Raw genomic sequence first — 21,367 nt, forward strand, 5'->3', positions numbered from 1 at the left:
TGGGGGAAGGATGAGGAACAGCGACGATGCGGATAATCCGAGGTCTTGAAGGGCTTGTTAAAACGGCGCGAGAGAGTCCCGAGTGTTTCAGATCGATAGATATGCCAGAGTATAAACGCTTATATATACGTGTGCATTTATCTATATATGTATATACCATTGGCAGCAGAGAGTGACCAGCAGATGCAGCGCAGGAGAGAAAAGATAGGCTCTCGCTGATTAAATCGTTGATTGACACGAGGTGGAATTTCACAGTGTTAGAGACAAGAGTGAGCGGAGCAACAAGCTTTACCTCGCACCTTGACGTTATACAAGCGGCTTTGCCGGCTTGCCGCCTTGCGCTGCAAAGATGCATTATTCATCGGTAAATAACAGAGCTATCTCGGAGCGAACGTGAGCGCGAAGGCGGCGATCAGGGGTAATCGAGTAATCGGGTAATCCTTTGACGCATTCAGCGACGCGGATCAAAGCCGCAGGACGAAAGTTTCGGAATCGAAAGTCAGCGCCTACCAAGGTTCGTTTGAACCTACCTTCAAAGAAACTGAACCTAGAAATCCTGCGTTGACCCTCTAAGTCATAAAAATTTAAGGAGATTGAAACCATTTTCACACTATTCGATCTACAGTTCCTCCAATGGATCTGTGACTCAATATATTGGATCATAATCAATCAGAATCGATGAACGTTTATCAGCTGGTTAGGATTTTGAGCGTTGAAGGAAGGTTTCAAGCGAGCAGGCTTAACCCAACCTCCGAAGGGTCAAAGGAGGTTCCAAACATACCCTACTTTGATCCTAAACTCGTTAAATCGATAAATATCGAACATAATTATCGTCAAATTAGGTTCTGATATTGCATTGCAATCAAACCTACTTTACGATCTTTAAGCCCTACGTAAAAGCTCCTCTCTTCCGTTTTACTCTCCGATTTGGGAAGGAATCGATTACGAAGCCGAGGGATCCCGAAATACCCTCGCGACTCGATAACTTCAGGTCCGGAACAGCTGTTTTCTGATTCCCCGGAGCTGGTGAGGGATTAGGGTGTCCACTAAACAGCCCTGAATACTTTCGCTCCTCGACCGATTCTTTCTGGCCTATGAAAATAATTGCAGCACAGCTGTGTGCAAGCGAGTATCGATGAGGTTAATAGAGCTGGCTGATATGGTTTCTTTCTTACTCAACTTTCCTTCTGCGTTATAATGATTTATCGGCGAACGGATCTGGCCTTCGAATCTAACCGCTTTGCACCCCGATTATCGTCCGTCTGATCTGACCGCGAGAAGTGCTGCTGAGGAGAGAAGGAATCACCGAGAGAGAGAGAGAGAGAGAGAGAGAGAGAGAGAGAGAGAGAAGGGAATGGGAGAAAGAGGAGAGAATAAGGTGAAATAAAATACATAATAGTGACTGGAAAGGCGATCCTCTCTCGAGAGTCGGGCTTCGAGTCGCAAGGTCGAGAAGGTCAGATTGTTCGATAACCGATCGTTTGTTTCTGCCGTAGGAGAGGAACAAGATCGGAAGAAGAAGAAGAAGAAGAAGAAGGAGGCGAAGAAGAAGAAACGCCGACCCCCCAGAGAGCCAAACGGACGTCATCGGTAATTGCAGGTCCCTAAATGTCCCAGGAAGTTTCGAAGCATGCGCCACGTACGAATCGATCGAAAAGCACGACACATGGAGATCGGAAACTGATCGAACGAGCCGGGCACCTCGGCTGCCTAATGAACCCGGATGAGTTGCCGGAGGGGGCGAGAAAAGGGTGAGTAAAAATGGTAGGGGGGATAAGAAGAGAAGAAGAATGAAGAGTCAGTGACCCGGGCATCCTTCTAATCAGGATCGAAGCCGATTGGCGGCGGCGTTGCAGGTCCGAGGCTCTTGTCCCAATATTATTTATCATTAAATGATGTATCGTGGGTAATATTGAAAAATGAAGGGTGTAAGGGTGAGGGCCGGGGAAGGGGGGCGACCCTTTTTCCCTCGCAACACCGACGACAGATTCAAAGATACATAATATATTACGAAGAGTCTGCAGCCCGATGCGCACCCGAGACTCTCCTCGTCGTCGTTGTCGGCGCTTCTAAAGGATTATCGAAACTCGTGGGATGAGGACAACGACGACTCGAGGAGAAGATGCTGATGCCGATGCTGATGCCGAGAGGCTGCTGGGCGCCCTGTATTTATACATATTTATACGCACCTACACGGCTAATACTCGCGACAGGGTGCGAGCCGGGATTATGCCACGTAATAATGCGCTCTGTTCGCTCGGCACGAGCCCGAAAGAAGAAGATGAGAAGAAGAAGAAGAAGACGAAGATGAAGATGAGTGTTTTACGGGGTAAATCGAAGATGGGATTCAGCTTCGTTGGTTTTTATGAAAGATTGTCCACTTTGAATGAGGATGAAATTAGTAACGTTACTTCAACGGTGCATGTTTAGGTGAAATTGTTACCTTCGCACCCTTGTAGCCATGTCCGAAATTTAATAAACCATGACAACGAAAATAAAATAATTATTTTTACAAGCCAACTCCTTGAATGACATTTTATGATGTTTCGTTACGTTAATCCTTAGCGGTACAGCATCTCATATACATGAGATACTTTTTTTGAATCGGTTACTCGATATTTATACCCTTATATACCTAGTTTCAAGGAATTCGACCGCAAGGAATAATGCATGCTTCAAAGGGTTAACGAACCACCAACTTCAAACTCACTAACGCAAAAAGTCACAAACTTCTAATTTCAAAGGGATAGCGTTACTAACTTCGGCCACATTATTTACATGCTTTGGAATTCTCTACGAGATGGAGAATAAGCAACCGAGCAGTAAAGCAAACAACCCTTCAAATTCTTTCTAAATTAGCGAAGCGTCAATTTTTTTTTTTTTTTTTCAATATTCGGTAACATTAACCTTGCTAACTCAAATACCGTGACTGCAAAGCAAGATTCGACACGGTCGAATATTTTTGTCACCTTTTCGCCACGGCTGAATGCTGCAGCGACGACGGTTTATTTTCAGAACTTATTACTTCGGTATATTGGAACGGTGACAATTTTCTCTAGCATGTGCAGGTGAAAAGAAATCTTGAACGTTTCCAAATCTCCTTCTTTACATTCCCTCAACGATATACGGTTGAAGAAAAATGATTGTTATTTTTAAACCTGCAGTTGTTGAAACACGAGAATGAGAAGATAATTTTATCGAAGCGTATATCAGCCTCGAAAGTGAAGACGAAGTAGAAAAGAATGAGGAATACAAGGAGGGGGAGGGATGGTAATCACGTTATATAATTGGTGACTAATACAGGTATATAAAATCGTCTTTTAATTATAATTGGGGAGAGGAGAGTTTAAAAGGGAGAGTCAGATCCAGACTCCCGATAAAAAACGCTTACACGTATACTCTCGACAATTATTCGTGTGTACACAGAAAACCCGAGGCGCCAGATTACGAAAATCCCGCTACGTTATAATTATATGAACAGTTTCTTTTCCTCTATTTCATAAATCTTCTCTAATCAAACGACTCGCGATTACACGTGACTATTTATAGAACCCTATCAAACCCGGATGATAGATCCAGGTAATGATCGATGATCCGAGACCGAGAAAAGAGATGACGGACGTTTATTACGAGAGCGCATTACGGTGTGATTAAAATTATTTTTTCACTGCCTCGAACCCTACGACGAAGCTCGCTGCGTGTAACCAATTAGCTCGATGCTGAATATAACACCGGAGAGTTTAAATGCGCCTGCAGAAACACCTCGAGTCCTAATTAAGCGACCAATATAACGGTCGGTTTCCGAACGTAAGGTGGAATCCTGATTAATTAAAAGCATTGTAAACAACGCGGTACCCCGGCGAAAACGAGGCGATTTGTATAAATAAATTGTTGATTGATAATTATTACGGCTGCACTTTATATATAGGTAAAAAAAAAAAAAAAAAAATAAGAAGAAGAAAAAAAAGAAAGAGTGATGCTAAAAACGACTAGTCTTCGTGGCTCATTATCTGAACGTAAAATGTTCAATCTTCGTATCGGTCTCAATGATTCGTTAATTATTGCATAAACTAAACGATGTTGTTAAATTTCAATTCCGTAGGATATTTTTGAATTCAACTATCGCGCGAACGGAGTTGAAGGTGAAAAATAATTTCTTATATTCCATCGCGTCTTCTTTTCTGATTTCATTGACTGTTCCTAGATTCCGGAGGAAAGTTAACCCTCAAGGATGGGGGGGGGGAATAAAAAGAGAGAGAGAAAAGCGGGTCGTAAAAAGTTTATTAACCTTCCCTGCATGGGAAGGAATAGATGCCGCATCGAGATTCGACTGGACATCCAGAAAGCCGCGGCATTCCTGAGGGTGTCAACGACGTAATAGGTAATACCCTGATTAACGGCCCGCCCCGAAGACGCGGAACGAAACGATTCCGGGGGTTGAAGTGTGTCTCTCGGAGGAAAGGAACACGGGCTTCCTACTTCTATCGAGAGAGAGTAAGAAAGAGAGAGAGAGTGAGAGAGAGGGCGGAATTTCTTTTCTCACATCTATTACAAGCCCAGACACGAGCTTGTATTATTATTAGACGCGCGTTTCTTAGTCTGTCTGATGTAGGGGAAAAAAACTATCCGGAAGTTACGGTGTAAGTAGTCTCTGTATTTTCGTGTGTTTCCAGGAGTCTCTGCTGCGGAGTCTCTCTTCGCCACTCGAAGACGAAGAACGGGGAGGGACTTTTAGACATTAGATAAGAGGCGCACTCGAGAGTCGAGAGCGCAGGTTCTGAAAAAATACGAAGGAGAACGAGAACGAGAGCAACAACTGCAGTGAGTGAGAGAGAGAGAGAGAGAGAGTGGAAGAGAGAAAAAAAGCTCGCAGACACAAAAGCGAGAGACGAGTAAACGTGGTGCTAATCTCGGTACACACGCGTTCTCCTCGTCGCGGTATCAAATGAATCGAGCGAATTCCTCACCCTCACCCTCACCCTCCTCCTCCTCCTCCTCCTCCTCCTCCTCCCCCTCCACTTTCTCGTGATCCTCCCGATGATGCTGCTCTCTGAAACGAGGCTAAAAGACCGAAAGCGGCTCCTCTCGGTCCGAGAGTGTGTATAGTTGCGACCGAAGCCTCGTGAAAGTTCAATGACAGGAAACGCGCGATCAATTCCAGTGATGGGTTCGAGTCGCGCTCGCTTGAGCAAATACGATTTTTGCCCAAGGGAATAACGAGATTTAACAGGTGATAAGATGTTGAGAAAGGTAAAAACGTGTTTTCAACTTTTTCACAAAGTTCATAACACTTTTTAAATTTCTTTAATTTTGAAGAGCTCAACAGTAAAGAAACAAATCTGAGGACGAGTTGGTCTCTGACATGACGTGTCGATCGATCTCAAAATTATTGGAAAAAGGTTGAAAGAAAGTTGAATATTAATCACCTCAAAAACTGTAGCACGAAATTTTGAAGGATGAAAAAATTGGTGAGAGGTTAACAAGATCTACTAGCTATCTACGCTTAAACAAGTTTCAGTTAAGTTAAAGATTGTGAACCATATCCTCAAAATTTCTCAAAAAATTAGGTACGTAGAATGAAAATACGTGTTTCATTCGATTTGCTACGAACATTGAAATGGAAAACAATTATCTGGAGCTGACAAAAATACAAAACTCCAGGACGATTTTTATTCCATAAAAATTCAACACACCCATGAGTTTACGCAAAGAGGAGGAAAACGACTATGAAAAACGACGGTGTTAAAATTGACCAACAGTGGATGCCGTGGACTACTAAAGAAGAATTTTTACAGTCAATTCAGAACTAGAACGTAAGTATTAGATTGACATCAAAAAATATTCTATAAAGCTCCACACCACATTTTTTTACAGTGTTAAAATGCCCAATATCTGCAACAAATGACCCTTTTAATCATTGACATCAAATAGTGTTGTATTGACACGAAAAAATATTTCACAGATGTCCACATCAAATTTTTTTCCAGTCTCCAGATGTCAAATATCTACAACAGATGAGCCTTTTCGTCGCCGCGAGAAAAAGCGAAAACATCGCGACTAGCTTATCTCGAATCTCGTTGGCATGCAGCTGGTCCATTGCCCCAGCGCCAGAGGTTCCGTAAACCAGGTACGAAGGGCGTCGAATGGTCAGCAACGGGCCCAGGAAGAAGAAGGGACGCGGGATTTTTCCGTCCCCATATACAGAAGCATGTAGCGTGTCCGGGATTAATTAACTGGCTCAGTGGCGTACCGGCAGGGTCTTTATCTGCCGTTCTATATCCCCATTGACAAGGGACAAGAAGTGGCACGAGGCTTGGGTCGTCATCGTATGCATGCATTACTGTCGTCCAGGCGAGTTTATCTAAACTTCTCGTAACCGATTACACAGTTCGCCGAGGAGAAGGAGAAGAACAAGAATACGAAGAAGAAGATGAAGACGAAGAAGAAGAAGAAGAAGAAGAAGAAGAAGAAGAAGAAGAAGAAGAAGAAGAAGCGGTCCTCTCAGCTCCTCCTCCAGAGACCCATAACGACGACAACCATGCAACCTAGAATTGCCCCAATCTCTGGTCACAGCGTGCGACCTCGTCGTCTGTATCGGTGTCCTTTCCTAGATCGGTCCCACCAAACCAGAGTCGAGCAAAGAAGTTGGTCGGATTTTCTCTCTCTCTCTCGATATCTCTATCTCTCTTTCTCTTTCTCCTTTTCTCTCTCTTTTGGGCTGATTGTGAGGGGGGGGGGGGCGGCACGTCGTAAACCAACCCGCGGGGACGGCCGCGTAATCAATTCCGGTGCTTAGAGGGGGGGGGGGGGGGGGGGGGGGGGGGGGCGGACGGGTTTATACGCGTGAAAGCACGCAGGACCGGCGAACCCATCGCGGCCGTATATTTCAGCGTACGGAATTTGCATGCACTCGATATTCTAACAGCGATTTTGATTTAACACTCGGATTCAATCATTCCTGAATGCAGCCATTCATTATCGACTTTTAAGTGCGACTTAACCGCGCAGCTTGCGGCCTAACGCGTAACCCGAGGGCACAGCGTTTACGACTGATGCTGATTTATTTTTCATATCTCAGTTTCGGGGAGCGGGCAGCAGGTTACATTTCTTACTAAGAGCTACGGCAGCCCGTTTCCACATTCTGGACATCAACAAGGAGTACACGAATCTCAAGAGAAGGGCTGCACGAGTCGAAGATTAGCGCCTACTTTAAAGGGACTCCTAGATAGGGATTGAAGATGGTAGAGTAGGTTTTATTTCAACACAATATCAGACCCTACTTTGACGCTAAAAATATTCGAAATTTACCAATTCGCCAAGTTTAGGCTCAAATGATTGTGGTAATGGTGAAAATGAGTTCAATCGTTTACCGAGAACGTCAACGTAGGATTTGGTACTTTAATTTTTAGGCGTTGGAAATTCGACGTAGGGTTTGTCCTTGAATTTTTATGACATAGAGGGTCAATAGAGGATTTTTAGATTCAGTTTCCTTGAAAGCAAGTTTACACGAACCTTGGTAGGGTTAAATGTAGGCGGGTGTGCTTAAGGACCTCACCAGGACATCATTCCCAGCGTTCAGAGGATAACTGTATATGCGTGAGAATCGAAACGGTTATCCCGACTGATTTACAGACAGACAGACAGACAGACAGACGGACGGACCGTGAGCACCACCGTGCAGCTATTGTGTAAAAGTTGTTACGCGTGATACTGTAAGTAAAGTTACAGCCCCTTTTTGTCCCAGTCCGAGAGTATCAGGGTGTTGTTAAAGCTGTACTTTGGTATAAGAGAGGTGTTTCCTTCTCCGAGTCCTCGACTTTTACCATTGTAAAGTGAACGAGAATGAACGGTACGACCTATCTTCGCGTATATTGCGTCTGTGCAACAGAAGAATAAACATGACCAGACAAAAGGAAGGGGATAATTTTACGTCCGACTATTTCAAGGCGGGAGTAAAAACCGTTCGTTCCCTCTTCTCTCTCTCTCCACGCAGTGTTTTCCTCTCCTACTATTCAGGTACCTACGAGAGACGGTTTCTCGTTGTTTCCTTTTGTCTATACCGTGTCAGCGTTATGAAACTCAAACAAACGAACCCAATAAACCGAAAGCAAACACGCAGCACACCGTCCGGGGTGCAACGACCCAACCTTTCCGCCCTCCCTCACCCTCGTCTCCATCTTGGTTCTTGCCTAAAATCGAGCCTATCGCCCCGCCTTCGACGCTCTTAACGCCTCGCTCGTACACCACCACCGTTTACCGATCATTCTTCTATTCCTCCTCCGCGAAGAGGAGGGATGATAAAGCGGCGCAATGAGCGAAGGAATTTTCAATCGTCGTTTACTCAACGGAGCTCCCTCGTTTTACGGTCCCCAGGAATCCGAGGAACGAGGCTCTTCACGCCCGCGATAAGTGTCCACACCCTTCGCCTCGCTCGAGGATCGTTTAAACGCATTTCACGAATAACCCGCGAGACTGCATCCGATCGTTAAACGGGTTGATTAAATCACTGGCAGACCATCAGAGCCAATTAACATCTCCGGTATTTTCTGATTTATTTGATATTTACTCGTTTTAGACGCGCCTCTACCATACAGTGTGTATAATATTACTCGCTTTCAGTATCGCATAAATCCAGGTTACACGGTGCGCTGAACAGTGGTAACCGGTGTAAAAACAACTCCACGTTGCTAATTGCCCGTTTAATTGTTTCGCATGTATACCGTGATTCCGTCCATTCGTTGTCAACTTCCTCACCGCAAATTCACCTTCGTCGTAGTTCCTTTTGCCCCACGATGATGTTAGTAAAGAATTATTACCACACTCCACGACCAATTGCACGGTTCCTCGACTGCATGCTCGATAGTCGCGATTTGTCTGGCAGTTAATTTTTTCCCCCGTTATTTCCACACTCAACAACAATCCACGTGATTGCCTTTCATTTTACTTAATAGAAAACGTTTTATCCCCGACTATTTACGTCCTCAGATTCCGTAAACTTCCATAACCCAGACAAGAGCCGTGAGCTTGAGCGTGAAGCCCACCTGTTGATTCGATTCAGCTAAGCAAGAGAGATTTCTTTAGCAATCAAACGCCACGCAGCTTATCTTTGCAACACGTGTACCGGAGGTGTAAGAAATACGATATTCATCGATGTCTGGATGTAAGGATGCTGCGGTGAGCCGAAGGACGATTATACCGGCGTAATCCTTTCCGTAACAAATCACAGGATCAAGCGAGTAATGTTTCAATCTCATTGGGAATAAGTCGGTTTATTGAACAAGAAATCGCTTGCGTTCTTCTTCTCTCCTTTTGCGTTGCCGTTAAGCTACTGCGTTTACCGTGCGTACTGCATCAGGCGTTTCCTTTTCTTCGATACCAACATTTTTACCGTTTAGTGCCATTATATACGCATGCGTTGGACCTTCGTAAGTTATTATCTAATTCGTTTCTTGTCGCGTTGCTCGAGTGAAATGACAAAAAGCCTGTCTTTGATGAGAACTTTGTGCGGTTCCAACTTTCGCTCGAAAACATAAGCTACAAGCTAGCTCGCCGTCGTCGTCTCGTAACGTACGTGACTTCGTATATCTAATAGTTCACGGTAGTTGAGTGCGATGAACGTTATACACTCTATGATTGCATTCAAGCACGTGTCTGAGGAGGAGCTGGTTGAGAGTTGAGGCAGGTCAAAAGGACCGCGTGAAAGAGAGAGAGAGAGTGGAAAGAAAAAAAAAAAAAAAAACGACAAGAAGAAAAAAATCATCCCATCCAGCATCGGTCGTTAAAAACTTGGGGAAAAAGTATGATCGTCGTTTTATTCTCTCCTCCGACGCGGATTCGATGAAAAGGAAATAATCAACGACCCAATTTATGATGATGAGGCGCCAGTTGAGGCAGGTCATGAATGCCACGTAACTTTTATATCTAATGGCTGAAGGCCCACTGGCGAAAATAAAAACAGAATAAAAAATAAAAAATACGTCTTCAAAACAATTTGCGTGCAGTTTAAATTTCTCATTATACATGACTTCGGTAGTCGAGTGCCAATTACGATAAACCTAATTAATACCCGGACACACACACATGTTAATGAGGATTAAGACGGATCTATCCTAGCCACTTGACCGGTGTGAATAAAATAAGCCGTCTGGATTACAGCGGAGAATATGAATCAACACAGCATAGCAGAATGATGCGAAGCTATAATTCGCGGATTTATATTATGCAAAGAATGTAAATCCGAAGGAGTGATCAATTAGAGAGAGAGACATTTTTTTCTTTCTCGTACACGGGCGTACGATGATCGATATATTACTTATATATAAGGGATTCGAGTAGCGAGCTAAATCAGGAATATCAACTTTGCTATCTTCGCTGTTGCAGTAACATTACGCAGGTATACCTCTACCTCTGTTTCACACGTACATCTATCTACCTGTAAACCGGGTTACTCTTTCTTTTCCGGTGGCGGCGAAACGAACATGAATTATGCTCAAGATAAACGCGTTTCAAGACTTATCAATGAATCTCGCGACGGACGCGAGCGTCTCGTTCGTCTTCTCTCTCTTTCTCTCTCTCTCTCTTTCTTCCTCTCCGTCTCTGTCTATCGTTATTGCACAGCCGATTTAAACCGCAATTACCGTGATTTAGCAGCCGTTTTTCCCGATTCTATTTCGTTCGATGAGGAGAAACGAGGAAATTAGGACTGATATAAATTATAACCTGTTAATTTTTGAATACTTTCATATACTCGAATAGTGTGAATTCCTTACCGCACATGTACGATGCACAACGCAGCTATAACGAGAGCGTATAATAATTGATTAGCGCAGTGCAGAATCAGCATAATAACAAAGACTTATCTCGGAGTGCATTAAAATAAAAGACGGATGATAGATAAGAGGGAGAAGTAGAGACTAAGGGGAGAGAGAGAGAGAGAGAAAGAAAAGAACGAGGCTTCTGTAACAGAAAGCCTGCAGCAGCTTGCAATTAGTCACACACTAACCAGCAAAGGTCAGACTTACGGAACGGATTACTCAACCGATGCTGGTGTACAGCAAGCTCGAAAGTAAACGAGTGTCTCGAGTCTTTCGGGTGTACATTTATAGACCAATGGACCTCGCGCTTACAGCCAAGAAATCGAAAGCGTCATTCGAACAGGATTACGGAGGGTAGAGGTGAGGAGGACCATCTCCGTGCGTAAAAAGTGTCCATAAAATGTAGTAAAATTAAGACGACGTTGCTGGATAGCAAAAGTCTGACATTCGAAAGAAAGCGACAAGTTCAGATTGAACCAAGATTGCTAATTAGCGCCATTCTTGTGACTTGTCGAACGACTCAGGTAAGGGTGCCAGTTATTGATGCGTTTGGACCCAATTGTAGAACCTCTTACTTTACAAAACTATAATCTGGCGACGGCACAAATTGTAATTTCTCGATGTCTAAAATCAATTTCGACACTACGAATTTATTTTTCAGTAATTTTAAAACTAACGATAAAACAGATACAACGAAAAAAGGTCAGTAATTAAGACAGGGTCAACAACTGGCACACTTACGTTATCATTCACTTTTTGGTGGACACTTGACAGTTCATTTGAAAACCCATAAGGTAAGAGAACCAGTTATTGACCCTGTCCTAAGCATTCACCTTTTTATCGTTCAATCAATTCGATCCTTCTATAGTTCTAAAATCCAAACGTTGTTCCAAACGCGTCGATAAGCAGTAGACTCACCTTACGAGATACTTCTCCCCACCTCTACCTCTCTCCGAAAGCAGAATAGTAATCGAAAGTGTAAAACTCACTGTAATCGGACGCGTCGTCGTCGGATCCGTTGACCGTGCCGTCCGGAAGTATCTGAAGGTACCGGTTCTTGACGTACATCCGTATCTTGCGCGACGTTCCGGTGATGTGTGACAAATTAGCCGACCTCTCCGACCTGACACCGGTGTCGGTGAGTATGTCGACGGGTGCGCATCCGGCGCCAGCGATTACATAGCCGATCGCAAGGGCGCCAAAAGCGGTGCGATTAACCTTCGACCCGAAGGGTCCACAGTGTCTGTTGCACCCGATCACGAGTAGCACGAGGATCAGGAGTACCTGGAGGAGGCACGGATCCTTGGCGCGGGGTCCGGCTCCGGACCAGGAGGACGATCGCCTCGTCTGGATGTTCCGGACCGGCGGGGAAAGCCGGCGCGGATCAGCGGCTGCTGGATCGTCAGGATGACTAGATTTCGTTGAGGTTGACGATCGCATGGAATCGCGATCGCGGTCCCCCGTCGGCGTCGTCGAGGGGTGATCGTCGGACGGTAGGGTGGTCGTCTCGGCCTCGGGTAGGCGGGGGTCCCGCCTCTCCTTCCGATCTCCGTCATCCCCGGGGGTGGTGGAGGTGCGACGTCGCCTCGAGGCGTTGTACGAACTCCAGGTGAGTAATCGGTGCTCTTCCGCGCGGCGGCGCGGGGCCGAAACGCGTCCCGGTGATCCCGGTCTTTCGGGGAGGTTGTCGCAGCGCTGAACCCTGGACCCGTCCGGGTAGGTCAAGGCCAGCATGACGGTCTCATTGACGATGATGAGGCCTGCTCTGCCCTCCCGCGCCGGGGCCGAATAGCCGCCGGACTTTTTCTCTCCCTTGTAATGCTTCACAGTTGTTTTTACTTATCCGTCAGCGAGATAGGCTTCCAAGATTTTTTCACTTCGGTCGATTCGCTTACTTTAGCCGAGCCATCGGTCTAGGGAACGATCATCGATGACGACGTCGCGTCGCTTTCGAGTATCGTCCTGGCAATATTGATCTTCCGGAACTCCGAGGACATCATCGTTCGAGCCGATAACGGGCAGCCGAGTGTGCCGGTGATCGCGATCCCGACGCAACCGATCCGCTGATTATTCGATTCAGAAAGGCTTGTTCGCGAATATTGGGAACCAGGGTATCGGCTTACGCGGTCGCATTTGTCTCGCTAACCTCCGTCACTTAATCCTCGATCCACCTTTTTTATCCTCGCTACTATGTTCTACCTCTCTTCTTCTCTCTCGTGTAGTATCGTTGTCACTGTGCCGGATTCGTGTTTCGTTCACTTCATTTATTTATTCATTTGTTACTTTTCAATTTATTTATATGTATATGTATATATGTATATATATACTCTCGGATTATTGTTCGTTATTCGTTTATATCCTTTTATCGTACAATATTACGATAATCTTTGTTAATTTTTTCTTTTAATTTTAATTTTTGTCGTTATCTCCGGAATTGTTATCCAATTATTAATTGACGAATCTTCGAAGTAACGTTGCACCTTCGAGCGATATTCTATCAGTTGTGTGAACAAATTGTAACGAAATTACGTAATTTCACTGTCCGAACATTTTTCTTCTTTTCTTCATTCGTACGCGTGCATCAAACTTTTCTTCTCTTGAATCTTGATATTTTCATGACGTTGATTTACACACCGATAAAACAAGAAATCGAAGAAAAAAAAAATTGAACCAAACTTTTGTTTATATGTATTCGCACAGTTATTATTATTAATATTATTATTAAATTGGGTGAACAAGTCGGTGCCTTTTGAGATCCCTGTCACCTCATATATTGCAGCACGTCCCGCCACTGATACAAACGTTAAATAACCACAAAACCGTGTTAAAAAATCGTCGAAAGAAAACGAGTTCAAATGAAAAAATAAAAAATAAAAAATAACGATAAAAGAAAAATCAAACGAAAAAAGAAAAAAGTAAGAAAAATCTAATTATTTTCGCAGAAGCGTGCAAAATACACGCAAGGCATTGATACTGTATATGTACTGTCGAAATAAAATGTCAATCGAAGAGTGAACAGTGATACTCGGCCGGTAATTTCAGGAGAAGAAAAAATGAAGTAAAACAAAAAAAAAAAAAAGAAAGAAAATTACCAAGTAAAAAATTATCGACGGAATTTGAATCTATAAATCTGCGAAAATATTATCTCGGTATACGTTATACTTGAGTGTATAGGAGGCGAAAATTTGATGAATGTCGTAAGTGACAAAAAAAAAGCAACATAAAAAAGTTTACGATGACGACAAAACAATTAAACCGAAACGAAAAAATAAAAATTAAAGAAAACTAAGAAACGAAAAACAAAGTGCGCAAGCAATCAGAATTATTTCATTCGGCGCGATAAGAGCGAGTCGCGGTGTGTCCCGGTGGTCGGGTTGGCACTGCTCGTGTCTCGAATCTGTAGCAGTTCGGATGATGCCGGTACGACGTCCGGGAAACTACTGAACGACGAACGCCGGCTTGCCGCGGGTTCGGCGATGCGACGACGACCAACACCAGCAGCAGCAGCAGCAGCAGCAGCATCAGCATCAGCATCAGCGAGCAGCAGCATCAAGCGGCAACGGCAGAAGAGATCCAGACTCAGCGCAGCATCCGTTGCGCCATCCCGACCGCGAGTCTCTCGTCGTATCTCTGGCTGCGTTCTGCGTAGGTACGCTCTACGTCTCTCCTCCTTTTCTCGTATTCTTATTATTGTTGTTATTATTGTTTCTCCCTCGTCTTCCTCTCTCCTCTAGTCCGAGCTTTCGCACCGTTTTCCAGTACGCGATGTGCGACTAGGTGGTGAATCTCGGACAGCACGCGACGATTTTTAATCCTCTCCAGCCAATTTTTATCTCCGAATTCTTCGCCGATCGCAAAGTGTCTCCGTCCCCTTTTCAACCCTGGAACATGCGAGATGAAAAATTTTTAAACCGATCTTATCTGAAGTATGTTGTTGTGACCTGAACAGAGTCTGAACAGTCTTTTCTCACCAATCGACGCGTGATAAGGTTCATAAATACATCTTTATCAATTCTGTTAAGGGAACGAGATATGTATATATGTATTTGGTATTTTTGTGATCTCAATTTTTAACTAAAATTTGAACAAGTAGGTATTTCCGTCTTTCTTCCTCTTTCTCTCTGTGATCCTGACTTTTCACAGGGTTAGCACCGAATTCCTGGAACCGATACAACAACGACGTTGCGCGTATAACGCAGAGAGAAGAATCACCCGGCGGACGAAATAAGAGAACGGTGTAAAGGAACGTCGTACGAATCACCGTTCAGGTGTAACCGCAACGAGCCACAAGCATCAGACTCATCTGGGAAGTGAGTTGTTTGTTTATTGGAGCGAGCGAACGAGCAATCGAGTTGTCGGAAGGAAGAGGTATACGCACGGATGTCGGGAATAAGCAGATTGTGAGATAAGCGGGAAAGTCCGAGGACTGACGAAACGTGGGAACACCTCTTCGTGAGCGAAGAATTGAGTAAAAAATCATATGATCGCGGTGCGAAGAGGAAGAGAACGTCGGCATCCTCCAAGCGGTTTGGAATTCTTCGGTCAAACGCTTTCAGGCGCCGTCCTAGTTACGAGATAATGTGTATCCAGCTAGTCCGTAGGACAGCAGGCGGCTGATATACGTTTTGTAGGAAGAAAACGGCGCAGGAGGTGAAGGACGTAAAAGAAGAAGAAGAAGAGGAAGAGGAAGGAAACAGCGTTGACGCCACTCGGGGAGATTGTGCTCGTCAGTCATCCGAGACGACGCGTCTGTCGAAACGGCATGACTACTTTTCGAGTTGGCACGGTGGCTCCAGAGTCACTTAAACGTCACTCCGGGTCTTCGAGAGTCGATTACGAAAAGCTCATAAACTGGCGATAGGTGACCGAGAGAACCGCTCCGTCGTCTTCTCTGTGACAGGGTAGAAAAATTATGAAACGATAACGAGTTGAGGGTAAGGAAGTTGCACCGTGTCGTCAGGTAGAAAAAAAAAGCCGTGTTCGAGAGCAGTTTCGACCTCCGTAAGACGAGAGAAGGACTCTCGTTGTACCGTAACAACTGTAAAAGGCTCACCACCTGCTCGTATATCAATCGTGGATCTCGTTAATCCTTCTCGAAAGAACCGCGGAGGGGTCTAAAATTAAATCAAATTACTGTGGATTTTGTACGCCGAGTGGCAACGCCGTTCCTCAAGGTCGAGTCGTGCTTACGTTACGGGGTTACGGTAAGCGTCTCGACCCACGTCGCCGAGGCATCCTGCAGGGATAAACTATAAACCGCGAATCGAAAAACCACCCGGCGTCTTTTTTCCCAACTTGAGGAAAGAGCGTGAACATTCGTCCGGAGAGGAGTATTTCACTCCTCTTCGAGGCGGGCGTCGTTTCTTCGCCTTCTTGGCTCTTTGTCCCGCACCGAAATACTTTCTTTCGGTCTTTCGATCGACCGTTAATTCTCATCTCTGACTCTCGAAGTGCGCTCGCCCGCGAAGTAACAACTCTACAAAATGTCTACACGTGTAAGTTGGACCGCGGGTCGGAATAAAGCGTTTCGTTTAACGACCTCTCGCTCTCCTCGTTCATCTTATACTTCTTAAATTCCTCTTCTCCCCGCATCCGCAAATGTATTTTCCGACGCAACTTGGATCACTCGATCGTGATAATTGCACGATAGCTGCACCGTGTCTCGAGATCACGACCACGATTTGAGGAAGCTAGGAAAGCTAGGAAAAAATAACTCCGAGGATCGTATCGTCGTTACAGCACCGTGCTAAAGAGCAGCTGAAATACCGAGTTGACGGATGAAAACTGGAAAGTCCGGTTGATCGGTTTATCCATTTTCCGCACTTCCAGCAACTCGTCGCCATCTTGTTATCACAGCGTCATGGTGAATCCCTTGAAAAGGGTTAAAAGCGAGGCTAAAATGTTACAGAAGAATTTCTTCCTTCCTTCCTCAAAATACCCCGAATACAACCATACAAGAGAATAATTGCACTCGCGTGCATTCGACTGCAACAGCTGGTTAAGAATTTACGATAGATAGAATCACGCGAGAAAATAGACCTCAACTTTCTTGAGGTTCCAGGAACGAGTGAGATTACAAGGCGGAGACAAGGAGCGGAATTAGAAATTGGGATAAACCCGACACCCGTCTCATTGTTCGAATTAATTATGTAAAGGAGGCCAGTGTCCATCACAACCAAGGAACCAACTTCACGCTGCTGCCATTTCAAACAAGGAACCAAAACTTTATCCGATGATGATGAAGGTATAATTACAGATATTGGACAATCATTTTGTGTGTGTGTGTGTGTGTGTGTGTGTGTGCGACAAAGAAGAATTTAAAGATGAAGGAGAGAAAGCAGGAGATAAACAATTATTAATCGTTCCCAGCGTCTTATTGTATACTCGTCGTTGTAAGCGTACAATGTATGCACATACGGCCAATTATACATAACCGGGTAGGAAATGACGCGCGTAACTTGTCTGAATGAGAAATAAAGCGAGTGGAATTCAGGTGGTGAAGGGTATTCCAAGCAAGAGCCGCGAAGAGTCGACCGTTACGTGTGCCTTTGCCTAATTTGTGTTGTTACTCCGTACGGAAAAGTATCTGGCAACATTCTCCTTAGCGCCAACAATGTAATTTTGTGGCCAACAAGCAGGGTATCAAAGAGCTCGAACGCCGGTGTTGCTGGATCCGGTAAACAGGCTCTACTAGGTGCGAAAACAAACCTAAAGACGGTGTTTGATCAAACTTTACGACTCGGGAACCCGGTTCATGGAAATAAGAAAAAGTATGGGCACCTCTCCTTTGAAGTTTTTTACATGGTTTCTCTCTCTCTCGAATTTATCAAGAGCTCTTGTTTGCTAGCTACGAGCAATTGTTGTTGTTCCCTTCGAGTTTGCTTCCACATAATACACGGTAAACAGACCCTGTTCTCCTTCCGTCTAATCTTTTCCCAGGGGGAGGGAAAAATTGTTCAATTAGGCGAAAAAGTGTCATTCCTCGTCGAGTAATGATCACTCAAAGTCGGTCGCCTTGGTCTTTCGGGAGAAGAATGCCAGGCGCCGCCTTTCGGCATCGGGAGTTAGAGAGAGACTAAAAGATGGTATCGACCGCTTCGATCCATCCAAGGTGATATAATGATCGCTCATCATCGGTGACAAACGACGGTGCAACAGGTTCAAGTTTTTTATTGGAAGGTGTTATACGCACGCAGACGTTCGGGACAAGACCTAATTGGACGACGGGGTTAAATTGTTTTTTACCCTGATCAGGGTGGGTGGAAATGAGACGGTGAGAGACCGAAAATACAACCGTGCGAAGAAAGAGCGAGCGGAACGTAGTCGTCGTCGTCGTAGTCGTCATCCGGGTAACGATGATGTTATAATCATTTCAGCCAAGGCGTCGCGGCTTCTCTACCGCGTACCGACAACATACCTACTCGTGCAGTGACTCTCTTTTTCTCATCTTCGATGGGCGGATGCTCGACGACTCGAAAAGGAATAAACGAGCAAGGAAATGCAGAGGGAACAAAAGAAGACGAAGCAAAATGAAGTACGGAAAAGAAAAGCCAACCGACTACGCCAAGGGCGTCTATCACAATGGGAGTTTAAATTCTAATTAGACCGGTGGGTTTGACCTACACGTAACTTGTTCTCCTCGCTCGACGTCTCGTCACCAGCTGCAGCTTTGCCTTCACGGCATGAATGAACGGAGAAAATGAAAGGAACGAGTGGGTTTCACGACCTTAGCAGGATCGTTCTTGAACTCCCGACGCCAATGGCGAATTTCGGTATCTCCTAACAGCATCGAAACGATCCTGGTGCGTTCGACGGCCGAGGATGAAGGAAACACAGGATAGGCGCGAGTGGGGAAAAAATGGAGTCGTCTACTTATACGCATGGTTTAGCATGCATTAGCCTATGCAGGTCGTCGATCATCGTTAATACGCTCAGATGCCGTATACGTGGGAGGTATTCGATTACAGGACGTAATCCAAACCCGTATAACTGGCCGGTCGTCGTTAATACTCGGGGACAAAACTGGTCCCGCAGAATCTGCGCGGGTTTTTTTCCGTCGTCCCGTTTTTTGTCTACACTTCTGCACCGCACGGTATTCGCGAACAGGCGAATCGAACCGTTCCTGCCCGCAAGAACGGTTGGAAATACTTTTTGGCGTGTGTTCGAAGTTTCGAGGAGGATCGGCCGGCGAATCGGTGGGAATTCAATTACTTAGTTGCTCAACTCTCGTATTCCGCCGACGGCGGTTTTTTCGACTCAAGTTTAATGTTATGCGGCGCGGAGTGTGGTCAAACGAAAATTTGTTTACTCGGACGTTGAGAGGCGGCCCTTCAGGGCTGCGAAAACTTGGTCAGGTCGAACACCTTTGACGGAGATAAGAGATGCAGGTATATTTGAAAAGTTCGAACCGATGACGCACGAAGAGTGATTTCGACCTCAACTTGGCCTTTCGAAACGGGTGTTCCCGAACCTGTTCGAAAATATTCCGATTCCAACCGAGATCGGCTTCACTCGAATATTTCGTAAGCCTCGTTTCTGGGAATTTAATACCTGCATCACTCACGCGCGATGCCAACTCTCGAATCTGTGCGTCTATCAATCGGGATTCGAAGTCGGTTTTATGCTCGGCTTACGTCCGTGGCTACTCGACCACGCCGATCGTTCCCTCTTGCCCTATCTCAGTTTATTCTAATCTCTCCCGCCTTAAACTCCCCAGATTAGGTATTACGGTTTAATCCAAACGTAAATGCCGGCTTAAATCGCGGCTGAAACAGTGGCTAATATCACTGAAATCGTCGCTGTATGATTATGCTCTGTGCTCCGCGCTCGGTATATCGGGGAAAATATAAAGCGCTTGATTTATCACGGAAACAGTCATGATGTGACTCGACCTGACACGTGTTCGCTATGGGACATGTATGGGAAATTTAGGACCCTAAATTTAAACACCTGTTGTTGTTGATCGTAGATTTGATTACCGGTGAGATATGTTTTTAAGAAATTAATCCGTTAGACGTGACTCGGCGAAAGTTGGCCGGGTCACCAGTAAAACTTTCTGGATCTATGTATAATCTCTCCGGTTTTTTCAACCTGCAACGATGCATTTAAAGCCGGAGTGCGATAAGCGTCGAATAATAAAAATTCCACCGCACATGAGTAAAGACAAATCGACGCTCCAAGGTCTCCATAAATTTCGTAAGATAAGCTATTTATGCAACGCATTTTTAGAATTTGAACGTACGAACAAACAGCGTCGTTTAAGCTGGAAAGTTGCGTCACGAAGAAACTTTGGAAAGACACAGAGAAAGAGAGAGAAAAGAGAGAGAGAGAGACTGGAAGAGAATGGGACAAAGGGAAGCGGGTGACTTGAATCGTCCGAAAATCTAGACAATGAAAAAGGGCACCCTTTGACGCTCGTTCATGTAGCAGAGAGTCGAAAATCCAGGCTCCGATACCACACAAGTTGAACTCAAAAATCAGATACCTATTCCCTCCACGGTTATGATGGATGTGTCTAATCGCTCAAACAGGTGACTGCAGCCGCACTCGGTCCAAGTTGACCGAGTCGCGTGGAGCCCCTCCTTTTTTAACTCCTGAGGGTCGAAACGCGTGCACCACCACGCCTGTCCACCCTTCCGTATCGTCGACGAAGTTAACGGGCCGCGTCATTCCTTTGTTCCCTCTTTTCATTTGATCTCAAAACGAAAATGCAAATGAACGCAATTTTTTATCCCTTTGAAACAACGAGCCGCTGTGAATAAAAAAAAAAAAAAAAAACACTAGGGCGAAAAAGTTTCGGTTTGTCGAAGCCGATCGACAGTCTGCCCAGTGACTCGGAATTTGAATTTTATAACAACCACTCAGCGTGTATCAAACATCGACGGCGCCTTGCATTGGGAGTGATTTATGGACGAAAGGGGGTTACTGAAATTAGTCCCATAGATTTTTTACCCCGGGTTAAAGTGGGAACGGAATCAGTTCAAGTCCAAGAATTTTTTCTCCCCCGGTTTCTTATCAGATGACACAGTTCCCGCAGTCTGCAAGGGTCGCCCTTTCCCCGCCGGGTTAAGGAAGATGAAACGATTCGGGATCCCATCCATTATTTATATTATTCGAGAAAAATGGCGGTCTGGCGCAGGGGACGGTGGAAGCGACGACTGCGACCGGGGTGAATAATTTATTATATTCGAATTCGACGAGAAAGTTACGCAGGCGTATTTACCCCCACGGGTAATTGACCTGCTCTATTTGCCCCCCCCCCCCCCCCTGCCCCCTAATTTCCATGCGATCGAGGCAATTTCCAGAGTACAACTCGAGGGGAGAAATCGTAGGAGGAAAAATATCGAGTTTCAGAAACGGAATGAAAGATCTACGACACCCGTCAGTTAAAGGAAACGGTTCCAGCCGTGTCTCTTCCTACACCTCGCGCAACCCTTTCGGTGACAAATGCATGCAAAGATAACCCGGAACCCCAGTTTGGCCCCGACTCGTTATTAATGCCACCGCGTGTCCATTGTCAAACTCACTAGGTGTGCTCCGACGGCGTAGGACCA

General features: G+C 45.2%; 1 protein-coding gene across 2 annotated transcripts in view; it reads right to left on the reverse strand.

Annotated features, from left to right (window-relative positions):
* Positions 1 to 21,367, reverse strand: part of LOC124222669 (uncharacterized) — a 69,849-nt gene that overhangs the window by 23,202 nt on the left and 25,280 nt on the right. The window contains exons 4-5 of one of the 2 annotated variants that reach the window (XM_046633880.2): positions 13,907 to 14,695; positions 11,804 to 13,605 (exon numbers count right to left, since the gene is read on the reverse strand). In XM_046633880.2, the coding sequence (XP_046489836.1) occupies positions 11,804 to 12,548 (745 nt within the window). In that variant the 5' untranslated portion in view covers positions 12,549 to 13,605; positions 13,907 to 14,695. The remainder of the gene's footprint in view (positions 1 to 11,803; positions 13,606 to 13,906; positions 14,696 to 21,367) is intronic. The other variant, XM_069137864.1, reaches the window with a different exon arrangement.

Source organism: Neodiprion pinetum, chromosome 7, assembly GCF_021155775.2.
Source record: "Neodiprion pinetum isolate iyNeoPine1 chromosome 7, iyNeoPine1.2, whole genome shotgun sequence".
NCBI classification, from domain to species: Eukaryota; Metazoa; Arthropoda; class Insecta; order Hymenoptera; family Diprionidae; genus Neodiprion; species Neodiprion pinetum.